At 31.3% G+C, this 13,228-nt stretch overlaps 1 protein-coding gene across 1 annotated transcript; it reads left to right on the plus strand.

Annotated features, from left to right (window-relative positions):
• Positions 1–634: 634 nt before the first annotated feature.
• Positions 635–7,321, plus strand: LOC148270897 (uncharacterized; the record flags this gene model as incomplete). Its single annotated transcript, XM_088242079.1, has 2 exons — positions 635–801; positions 7,135–7,321. Coding segments are annotated over 2 exons (354 nt in total), but the record flags the coding sequence as incomplete, so codon positions are not given.
• Between the last annotated feature and the right edge of the window lie 5,907 nt (positions 7,322–13,228).

Below are 13,228 nucleotides of genomic sequence, written 5' to 3' on the forward strand. Positions count from 1 at the left end.
TTAACATTGTAGTAATTTATTTTATTTATTTCGAATACAAACAGATGTACAGGTTAAATGAATATTAAAAAAAAAAAATTATATAAAATGTATACATAGTAGGGCCTGCCATCCAATTATATGTATTCACTAAATAATACTGTAATAAAGTGACGACGGCTTGAAGTTTAAACTATATAAATAATAAATATACCATATATTAAAATAAGATAAATATGGACAAAACAATGCTTAGTATCAAAATAAATACTTTATAAAATTATTTTTAAACGATAATTGAGTTCTAAATTTGTTGCAACAGAGATGAAAAACATTTTTGAGAAAGGAATATGGAAGTCTAGACATTTACAGGGCTTAGACCTGTCATTGGCTGGTTTAAGTGGCCACTTCACACACTGTGTAATATTCACTATATACCTTTCTCAAAAATGTTTTCCTTGTCTGTTGCAACAAATTTAAAAAAATTAACGTTTACATTTGATTTATTTATTACTGGGTACTAGGATGGTGATAAGTTGAATCCCATCAATTCTGTTTATATTCTAGAGATGTTTGTAAATCTCTGAGCTTCTTTTTCAATTTATGCTTCTAAAATCTTCCACAATTTTAACATGTTACTTTTCGTTTGTTTAAGGTCCTAGTGGTGGTCATGAAATAGTAGATCTGGTTGTTCCACTTCTAGCAGATCCTCGTGAAAATGCCACCCTGAGCTGCAGGTACAACATGGGAACAGATCGTCTCTATTCCGCTAAATGGTTTAAGGACGAAATAGAAATTTTCAGATATATGCCAGGGGAAAAGGTAATTTAATAATATACTCAATTTAATAAAATATATATTTTATGTTGAAAGCTTGTATTACGAATATAAATTTCAAAACCTTTTTATACAGTTTTAGCATGTTGAAAAACTGTGATTGATATTTTCTGGAGCGGCAATCCATCTCTAAAATAGGTTAAAAATAAAATAAATACAACGTTAACAAATTACAACAGGGATGAAAAATATTTTAGAGAAAAAAATATGGATGTCTAGGCCTTTACAGGGATTTCGACCTGTCCTTGGCGGGTTTAAGTGGTCCTTTTACGCACTGTAACATTTATCATTTTTCCCACGTTTAAACATTCATATTTTTTCAATTCTGCCATCTAATGATTTGAGTAGAGTTGAAAAGCTGAAATTTTTGCTGTTGTGAATAAATGTATCTAATTTTATTATTTCACATGCTAGGCGATGCCTAAAAACAATTTTCCAATTCATTAACTTCATTTTGAACCAGTTGGTTTCACTGTGTGTGATAAATTAATAAAACATAAATGCAATAAAACTCATCTGGATAGTGACAAATACTTAATAAACATGTAACTTAATGAACAATGTAAAAAATATAAGATATCTAGGAATCTTAATCAATTGTACCTTGTATTGGACCATTCACATAAATAATGTTTCAACAAAATTAAAAAAAACTTGTTTATATATATTTTTTACCGTAAGAAACATTCTTGACAAGCAAAATTTAATCATGAATAATACTCAATGTGTCAAACCATTATAGATTATGGAATAATTGCACGGGGTGGAGCAGGTAAACGTGCTTTGCATACCTTAAAAATAACACAAAAATATGTACTTAAGGCTCTACTTGGGGTTCCTATCAGAACACCCACAACGGAGGTGTTTAAACGAGTAGGTGTTTTGGACGTTAAACAACTGTGCGCTAGAGCGCTTTTCGTTCACACACGAAAATGGTGGGAGTAAATATAATACAGAAATAAAACCAAAATAAAAAAGAGACAACTTTTCGTGCCACCTATAATAGCAACATTGTTTGGTCCAAGGAGTTATATTTACCTTGATTCCAAAATTTACAACATTATACCTCTTGGTTCAAAATTAAACATAAGTACACAAAAATTAAAATTATTTGTTAAAAAATAGCTTTTGGATTTGGGTTCCGAGAACTACTTGGAGATGGTCACCTCACCAAAACAGTTGTCTATTTGAACTCGGAATTATTGTTGCATGTCTGTTATTTATGTGCACACCATACAATTTATTTATTATATATAAATATATTTTTTTATACTATTATGTAGTAGAAAATAATATAAACATTATGTAAATGAATACCTCGACACGGGTTATGCCCTGTGAGGTATTCATATAGAAAATAAAAAGTTTTGTGTGAAATAAAAAAATTAAAATTTTTCGGGTTTGTCCTAATGTACAAATACAAAAGACTGGATTTCATCCCCTAGAGAGTCATTAAGATAAACGAATTACAACAGGGATGGTGAACATTTTTGAGAAGGGAATCTTCTCTAAATTTTTTTCCTTCCCTGTTGTAATTTTTTAAATCTTAATGACTCCTTAGGGGGTGAAATTCAGTATTTTGTCTATGAACATTTGGACGAACTTAAAACATTAAAATAAAACATTTTTTAAAAATTCAGGTATTAAAAAATATATGCATTAGAAATATTTTTTGGTTACCTTATGATACTCATGTGAAGGAAATACATATATGTATACTCCAAAATCAATATAACCTTCTAAATAATATACCTCTCACCTACAAAACACAAATACAATTGTTTATTTAATATTAAATTTAAAACGTAGTTATTTTAGGCCTATTTTCAATAAGGATCTGCATAACCAAGTGATTGGCCGCGGCTCCTTGCGCGCTCGTGCGGTATTATGGACACTACACATGTTACCATATCTTTGAATTTGCCGCACCCGCGTCGCGCTTTAAAACGCTCGCCACTGAGGCCAATCACTTATTTACGTTAAATAATATATTTTAATACATAATGTAAAATCAGTAAATTAAAAAAAAATTAAAAATAACTCTCTCCAGAACATTAGCCACAAACAGTCTAACTTTTGCCAATTGTTTATAAAAATCACATGAAGAAAGTTGTGATGTTTTTTAATGTTTTTTATTTGTTAATAGACTATTAGACTAAGACAACTTTAAAAAAGAAAAATATGTATCAGCACTACGACTTTTTAAAGTTTAGTATTTCTGAAATAACTCCGCGTGTGACAACAGAGGTTCTTTTGCGGTTATTCTCGATCAGTTCTTCCCATTGGTCCATCCACGACACGCAAACCAGAAATCTTCCATAACTCTCATATCAAAGGTTGATTCATATAAACCAATGACGTCATTCAAAGTAGTTCGTTTTTATTAAAATGTAAAGTAATTTTAACAAATTTTCCCATTTCTAAAATTTTATTTTATAATTTGACCCCCTTAATATTATTTCAAAGTGTATAATTTTCACAATTTTTATGTGACTTACGTATGGCTCTAGTTTTCTTCGGTTGAGCCTTAAAAATAAACCTCGGTCCTTTTTGGGATTGTCAAGTAATTTTTCTGTTTGTCTTTTCGGTCGTTTATGTAATTGAGGGGGAAAATCTCCGAAGAAAACACACAGGATAAATCAATCTTATATTTAGTGGTAGATCCTTTTTGTATTGACGTTCTACTTCATCAGATTCCTTATTTGATTTATAAAAAATCACCCAACCGCAGATTGTGTCTAAGAGGTCTACCGATTTACGGTATTTTTATTGTTATCAATATAATTATTTTTACTAGATATACGGAATAGATTTGAATTTTTTTTTCGCTAGGGTGATGTAAAGATTTTTTTCAGTCTTCAAATGTTAGCTTTTTTTCAAATATAAATTAACCTGCTAAGCCAGTATTTAAGAGGCTTATCCACGGGATTGGCTACAAATAGTTTCTAGAATATATGATGAGTGCCTGGAGAGCGAATTGGTAAAGAACGAAAGTAAGTCAAAAGGTATGGTATTTGAAAGGGGAAGTGAGGTCACTGACTGCATAATAAAAAATGTAAACAATGAATGTCTTAAAAAAACTTGGGTATCTAAAGAGCATGTTTTCAAAAGATGGAAGAGTAGAAAAAGATTCAAATTCAAATTATTTATTCACAAAGTAACATAACAAATAACAAAGAATTTAAGACGTTAAATTGAAACTTTATATTAAACCAAGAACCCTTAAGCAATGGTTCGACATTATTTAGGTTTAATACTCTCTAATAGCAAGAGTATTTGCCTTTCAAACATAGTTTCACTAATGTGAAAGATGTCGATCTCCAAAGTGATAATGTTTAGCTGCTTCACTCCTCTTCCAATCGGCATGACCAGAGGCAGGTTGGTTCTGGAAACCGGGAGGTAAAACAGTCTATGCTAACGCTGTCGGAGATAGCCACCAGGAATATAAAAATTTATACTCTCTAAAATGACCGAGTTATCGATGAAACCCCTTAACAGTCTGAAAAAATGGGTCGGTGTAGACTCATCCCTTCTAAGTTGCAAACTATTGGTCCCAAGCATACGCAAGAGGAACCCAGTAAGATAGAGCCATGGATAGCTACCATACTTCCTCATGTAGAGATACCTCAGAATTTTTTTCTGAACCCTCTCCAACATGAGGGAGTATCTCGCTTCGTGCGGACTCCATATCACCGATGCACTCTCAAGCCTCGAGCGAACCAACGAGTTGTACAAAATTCTGAGTTTACGGGGATTCTCAAAAACCCTTCCAGTTCGGAGAATAAAACTCAACACCTTTAGTGCAAGGTCACATGTTCTCTCGATGTGAGCATGAAAAGTCAATCTGCTTTCATAGATTACTCCAAGATCCTTAATTGTTGAAACACGGACGAGTTGGTGGCCACCCATTGCGTATCTGTGATATACAGTGCACAATGCTCCAGTGAAAAATATAATTACGCATTTTGAAATATTGAAATACATTTGGTAGTAGTAGTTGTCTCCGTGTAGAAAATTAAAAATAAAGATGGACATTATGAATAATATACCACAATGCCCAGCAAGTTCAAGAAATGTATACAAGATGAGTTTTTGAATATTTATAATTTTAACGATAACTTTATTTTAATTAGCACATTTTATATATGTACCTTAAAGGATAAACTACGGGAGTTATATTGAAGCAAATGTTCAGGAAACAATTTGTGATTGTGCAATTTCTAAAACATGGTATAATGACTTTAGAACATATAAGATTTTTTCATTCTTTAAAGTAATTTCATCGCAAAAAAGTAAAATAGCGTATCTAGGACTACTTGTGTTTTTTTTTAAACTAAAACATAGTAGACTTCCGATATTCATTTCAACTTAGAAAAACCTTTTTGTGTTAAAAGTTGACTTTTACTGTATTTTATTCGCGCATAAATTAGCTCATTGCTATAATTTCTGCATTTTTAACTTCAAAACGCCAAAAATGTACTGCCGTTTTTTATCCTGTCAAGTATGTCAAAAAAAAATAAATTAAATGTGTATTTTGCTCATGTTTGCGGGATATGTAATTTATAAAAAAATATGTAATGTCTTTTATTTATGTATACAGAAAACAGTTTTGTATGTGAAATAGAACCAACATCATCGATAAATATTTTCGATTCGATGGACTCTTTTCAGACAAAATCCTGAAAATGAAAATCATGTGGGGATAAGTCCGCCTAATAATGTCGTGGTTGCCGCATTCGCCTACGCCTTTGATACCTGGCCGGGTTATATGTAAAAGTTGTTCATTTAACAAAGTGATTTCATTTTTACCTCTAAAATATATCAATGGTCCACAAAGTTAGTGCTACGAATGTCCAAAATACAGATATAATAGTCTTGACATTCACGGATTTCTGACAAGAAATTTTCAATTTTTCTTAACGAAAATATGAAACAAATTATTAATAGATGGCGTTTTTATCATTTTTTATTGAAAACTGCCATTTTCATGTATATTTTTAATGGAAATTGTACAATACTTGGTTTGTGGAAGTTTTACACTATATTGATTGTAACAAATACCATAACAATATAATTTAGGTCATTTTCACAAAATGGTGTACAAAACAAAGAAAAATCTTTTTTTTTTTTGTTTTGTTGCTCTTTTTTTATTTTTTTTATTTATTCATTCATTTTAGCGCCTTGTAGGTTATACATAAAGAACAGACATATATTTGTAATTTTAAATATTTATTTAAATATGTATAATTAATATGTTTATATTTGGACGGATGTCTAATGTGCAATTATATTTCTCTTGCAGAATATGATGTATTGTATACAATGACAAAAGACCAAGCTGCGTTTTAAGTTGTTACTCTATATTGCAATTAAAATCATTTAGCACGTGTGTGTGTTTCCTCAATCACTGAACTTTGACCCGCGCACCTATAATATCATAAGTAAATTCCTCGTGTAAATAAAGAGCGGAGAGGAGTGTGTATATATCTGCCCTTATCTAGTTTAACAAAGAGTTACTTTGATTTTTAGGTTAAGCACCTGCTAAGCTTCTGGTTAGATTTTTATTAATTATAAATAAACTTTGCATGAATAATGAACGATTAACTGACATTGAACATGTTTGATACTTAGGACTAACAATAGACAGACAATTGACATGGACAATTCATATCAACAATTTAATTAGCAAAGTGGCGACATTATAGAGTCTTTTTTTTAAAATCAAAAACTTTGTTCCAAAAAAGGAAAAAAAAATGTATGAAGCCTATGTAAAAATTAAAATATGTTATATGCAACTACTATGGGGAACAGGAAATCAAAATGACATTAACAGGCTACAAAGACAGCAAAATAAACTATTAAAGTTAGTACATGACCTACTCTATCTAACAGCAACTAAATAACTTTTTAAACAAACTAAACAATTAAATATTACTGAACTCTTTAAACTTGAATCCTTAGAATGTATTCATAAATTAGCCGCTGATGTAATTGTAGACGAAGAATTAAAACTGTAGTAAACATGAACACAATACGAGAATATCAGAAAAATATCATAAACAACCTTCTTAAACGAAAAAAGGACAATCGAGACTAATAAACCATGGACTGAAATTATACAATAAACAACCAGACAAAACTAAATAAAACACTCAGACAACCTCTGCAAAAGATGTTAAAAATGTTATTATTAACATTGGAATGTAATTTTAAAAGTAAAAATATTTTGTCAAATGTATGTAACCCGCCAGGGTTTATCCATGAAAATTAAAAAAAAACATGAATGTGTATTTTCAATATTGCGTTTTGTTTTTCCAGCCTCCTGGCCTGAACTTCCCCGTGGCCGGTATACGTCACGCGCGCAGCCCTCGCTGCTCCCAAGTAAACTGTGACCTGGAACTCACTGCTTTAGTTCCCCGCTCCGCTGGTCTCTACCGCTGCGAGGTCTCCACGGAGGCGCCTACGTTTAGAATAGTTCACAAAAGTTCGAATATGACAATTGCAGGTTAGTTTTATCTTTTACCGTTTTGATAGATCTTGTATTGCTATAATAAACATGCAATATGCCTCTACTGCATAATAAACATTCAAACACACGCTTCTCTTTTCTACTGGTCCAAACTGGATTCTGATCATGCGTCTCTATCTGAATAAAGAAATAAATTGGAGCATACATATAATACTCTGTTCACTAGTGTAGATGGACAAGCTCTCCCTAAATTCAATAATAAATACGAGAAAAGAACACTTCATATACCAAAAATGTATAATATGCTACCATTAAATATAAAAAAATATAAAAAACTTACCTGGCTCAAGAGAGAGACGTCTGCTGAGAATTTGGCTTTTAGAACGTGTTTTTTTATGTTGTAGTTTTTGTGTTTTTCTTTTTTATTTGGACAATTTTTCATTTTCGATGTACATATTTTTCTTTTTTCCTTAGTAATAAGAGTTTTATATGTTTATAGAATTTAAGAGATAAGATTTTGTATATTTATTAGAAATTGACTATAAACACCTGCTGACGAACTGTATTTTATGCAGTTCAGTATGACTTGGTAATTTATATGTTAATTTTAGTAAGAAAAAAAATAGAAAAAAATACTAATAATATACGTACGAATCTTGTTTAATTTCCCTAAATGTGCAATCGTCAAATTTTTATTTGAATTCCAAAGTACAGCTTATTTGTTTGCGAAAACTCATCTGTATGCTTAAGGATAAAAATTGTTCAATCAATCAACCAAAAAAAGGGTCCAAGGGAATTTCTTCGCTAACCATGGGGTTAGTTTGCCGGACAAATGTATTTAAATAAAAATAACTTCTTATCGACCGTTTACCTATTTTAAATCGGAAATTAAATACATATGCTTACAAAGTTGTATTATTATACATATTTAATATTATTTAATCGAGACTAATTACTTTAGATACTACATAAATCAATTCAATTAAAATGAAAAACTTCTTCTCACCATGATGTTTAAAAACAATATAAAAGATAATACCAGGACCCTGAATACAATATTTTTTTCTAAATTAACCTTCAAAAATGATGGCATGTTTTTCATATAAAAAATTAATAATTTTACTATTTATTAATATTTTATATTCTTTAATTGGTTAAGTTATACTCATTGAGCATTTTCAATATTAGATTATATTAAATAAAATCGTATTTTATGTATAAAAATGAGAATTTTTCTAATGGAAATTTCATGCGTTTTAGTCGGTAACCTAATTAAACATGTTTTAGATAAAAAATACACGAAAAATATTTTTTTCAAAAAGAAAATTCAATTTTACTTTACAGGCAATAAGAGATAACTTTTGAAAATTTTTTCTACGTCCAGATGGATGAAAAATACAGTTCTGTGTTTAAAAAAGAACCAGAAGTATGGACACGTGTTTTCGACAGACGAAATTAAGTGGAGATAAGTCCGCCTAATTATGTAGTGTTCGGTGCATTTGCACATCTTTCTTGAGGTCCTGGTTCAATTTCTGATAGAGTGGAGGTAAAATATTGATTTAAAAGGTTGTTCAAACTGCAATATTTCATTTTTCCGTATCTGAAGAGTAGGACTGATCACATAGCATTTTTGTAACAAATTATCGAAAAACGCTGTATTTGGTTTACAAATGCAGTGTCCTATGCACCATTTATATAAGGAGAATGATGATTTCTGGTTCGATTCCTGGTAGAGTCGTAGTGAAATATTGATTCTAAAGGTTGTTAAGACTAAAAAAAGTCATTTTTCCTTATCTGAAGCGTAGGACTGATCACATAACATATTTGTAACAAATGATCGGAATATACTGTATTTGGTTTACAAATGCAGTTTCCTGTCAACCACTCATATAAGGAGAATGAAAATTATGACCCGGACTTTTTTAGTGTAAGTCTTCATAGATTTAAAAAAGCACTTAGATAGACCAGATCTTGTCTTGAGGTAGTAATTTTTTTTTGTCCTAGCTTTAATTTTATTTAGTTGAATTTTATTTTATTAGTTCCTGTATTTATTATTGGAAATTGTATTTTTTATCGTTAGAATGGACTGCAAGAGCCCGTTTAATAAATAAATAAACTGGTTAATTCCTATAAAAAAATACTTTTTAACCTGTCATTAATTTCAGATACCTGGATCTTTTTTTTATGAGAATTAATAAAAATATCTTATTTTTGTTTATTTTCACATGTTATATTTATGTGTGCAAATCTACATCTTGGGTATGACTGCCTAAAGAGGGAGCTTGAGATTTTCTTAAGGCACGGCTTATCTGAGTAAGCGGAACTTAGACGATATAATGTTCCCTTTAAGTATAACATTACTTTGGGGGATTTACCTGTATCGTTGTATGTATAATGCGTAATAATCTACGTACCTATAATTCAGTCTACAATAAATAACTCATTCTATTACGTATGTTCTTCTTTCTCACGCAATGTATCCTAACGTACGTACAAACGTTACAATGTTTTTTCCGTCATACGCTATCGTTTTGTTCTATTCTGATATTGTGTTAATAAATAATACTATTTTAAATACAACATTCACCAAAAATACTGGATTCTACGGGGTGTTAACTTAAGTAATGTTCACAACAGCAAAAAATACAACCAATTAGTCAATAATGTATTCTTTTTCATTATTTAATAACAAATTAGTCTTAACATATTACAACAGAGATGAAGAACATTTAAGTAAAGGGAAAAAGAAGTCAGCCTCGTGGTAAAATGGTCAGTGCGTTTGCCTACCACGCAAGAGGTCTTAGGTTCGATTCCCGACATGGTTGATATAAAATATTTATTTAAAAGGGTGTTTTCTCACTATGATATTTCATCGTCCTTGGACTGGTACCTGAAGGGTTGATCACCTAACGTTTATGTAACAAAATTGATCGAGATATGCTGCGATTGGTGTACCAATCCAGTGCCCTGTGCAACATTAGGTGCGGAAAGGGCATGATGATGATGATGAATGTAGAGAGGTAGAAGTGTAGGCATCCACTGGGCTTATGACTTGTAGTTCGCAACGTTAACATCAATATGTCAAACGTCAACGGATGGAAAAATCGAAGGAATACAGATTTTTAAATATAGGCAAAATGGTGAATGTTGCCCAGTGTACTCCGTAGATGCTTAAACCTCTACATTCTCTAAAATGTTATTTATCTCAGTTGTAATATGATATTAACAGTCCCTAAGGATGTTGAATCCAATCCTTGTCTGCAAAAAATTGGGAAAACTCTAAACATTGTTAGCAAATTAGTCAATTATTTAAAACATCTTCATCGTACTCCGAAAAAATATCGCAAGCAGCTTTGGCAGCTTTATCTTTCCATTGAACTCGAACAGAAGGAATTGTCGAAAATGCTCACATTTGTCTACTTAACATTCCAATTTAAACGCCGGCAAACAAATAAAAGAATTTATGTATGCAAGAGTTTAACGCAAAAGCAAACGCAATTTACTGTGGAGCGGAAATTTTTTTTTTGAATGACGTATACCCTATAACTTTTGGTTTTACTTTTGGTGTCATTTTTTAATTCAGAAAAAAACGGACAGATCGCATGTTTTTTTTAATCTATCAGTTTTAAATATTTTTATATTTAAAACCCAGTAACATTTTATAAGTGAAGTTAATTTTTTTGTTGAAATGCAATAGCTGGTTTGACTAACCGCAGTTTCGTTGCAAGGTTGCGTGAAATTTAATACAGATTTACTTACATTGTTCTGAGATTAAATAAATAATATAATGAATACGAGATAAACAAAGTTGTGATTAAATTTAGTACGACACTGAATGAATTAACCGTGACATGAATTTACATGATGTGTGTATTTGTAAGTTTTAGAAAGAGAGAGCAAAAGCCAACTGAACCGAATCCGACCGGGCACACGCAGATTCCGGCGAGCTCCAATCGAACCACCGACGTTGGGTAGTTCCGGTGTGTCTTGCGCGGTGTTGTTAGTGGTTAAAATGCGGCAAGAGTGCGTGCCGATATAAGAAATAACAAAAAAATAAGATCTAGTCGTTTTATGTCTCGTTTAGTAAGTGTTGTCATCATGTAATTTTTCATGTTGATTTATTTTTTATATGGTTGGGTTAATTGTTGTAGTGTTTAAATTAACATGTTAACAATTTATATAAGAAGTCCTAGTTATCTTTAGTTTCAACAATATTATTTGTTTTTAAAAACACAGAACCCTCCTCGGTCACCTTTTTTTTGTTTCCTTCTATCCGTTAGCACTTTAAATATTCTTGGATTATCTCCGATCACTAATGTACACAGTCTTTTAAATTGATGAAAATTTATTTGTTTTCAATATTGCCTATTCCCCATCGTGCTGCTGCGGACATATTAATCAATCTTTTGAAAACTCTCTATAGACTCGTTCCTTTTTCTCTATCTATGATTACGAATGGAGCTTCTCGCTACTATCCGTGGCCCTGTTATAAATCCTTTCGGAGATATAGATCTGGTGGCTTCCAAAAATCATTTCAAGGCTATTAAAAAGTTTTGTGATAATTTCGGTGAATCGATCATGTCTAACCAATTAAATTCCAGTCAGTGAATAATTCACCTTTCTTTTTTGTCAATCCAATGAAGTACATATTATGTGCTTCTGGATGATTTTCTTTCAGCACAAAGACGCTTAGGCTACCAGATTGCAGAAAGACCTTTCGGCAGCTTTTCTCGTTTGCCAACGAGGAACTTTTCCGTGTATGTGGACACTGCCAAGGAGATTTATGTCCTCGGATGCCTTGTGCGGTATGTGGTGGGCAAGTTGTTTTTAAAACACAACAAAACATGTATTTAAATAGAACCAGCAATTTTTGCTCATAAATAAATAAAAATCAATGCTACTGTTTGATACATAAAATTTTTTACTCTTCCTCAACCTCTCTAGCCCAACGTCCGCGCTAAAAGGTGACGTGACATCAAATGAGTGCTATTCTACGTGTCACAGCAAAAGCAGCGAGATTTATAAATTACTCTTTCAACAATATTTTATAAAAACATTTATGAATTTCGCAAAAAACTCTTGATATTAAAAAACAGTTTTATAAACACTACTATAACAAGAATTATAATTTTCTAGAATTATAACAAGTCGTATTTGTAGCATTTTAAGTAGGGTATTTCTGGCACCCTTCTTAGGAACTCGTTTGGGCTTGAAATGATTCAAATATGAAGTTTTAGTTTACGAATCTGAAAGTTGTAATTGGATACAGTCCAATCAAATCTTCAACAACAATACGTTTTCATATTAATCATTCTACTGTGCCTACTAACACAAACGAAATACGTATGTTTATTTGGTTGACCGACAGGTACTAACAGATTGACATACGGTTATTAAACTTTCAAACACCCGGAACGTAAATTTCACTCTAAAATAATTATGTTTTTATCCACCGTTAGCTTTTTTCAAATACCATACGTATCTCTTGCATCAGAATAAGCCGCAGGTAGTCGGTTTTACGCGCTGTCACGTGAATAGAAATTCTTTTCCCCATCCAGGGGACTAATTTATGGAGGCTTTAGGTGTATATTGTACGCCGGTTGCCTGAAATTGTACGTTATTTTCAGGCTCCATTTTTCACACGCAATTTTCAATATGTGTACTTCCTCCCATTGTATCAATTGAATAATTATTTTAGGGGTCTTAAAACGATTTACGTTAACATTTTTGTTTTAAATTGTAAACTTTTCTTTTCAATATTTTGATGATTGCTTTTTGTCAACTGATGAACGACACATTACAGTAATGTTTACTTATAAAATCCAGTTACAACATCATTTCAGCTATCAATTTGCAAACTGTTTATGATAATGTAAGGAATATCATAAAAAGAGGTTATTTCATTTTAAAATGCAACATATAAAAGCTGCTTTACGTCTAACA

Source organism: Micrasema longulum, unplaced genomic scaffold (genome assembly GCF_059751315.1).
Source record: "Micrasema longulum isolate JH-2025_06_02 unplaced genomic scaffold, ASM5975131v1 h1tg003286l, whole genome shotgun sequence".
NCBI lineage: Eukaryota > Metazoa > Arthropoda > Insecta > Trichoptera > Brachycentridae > Micrasema > Micrasema longulum.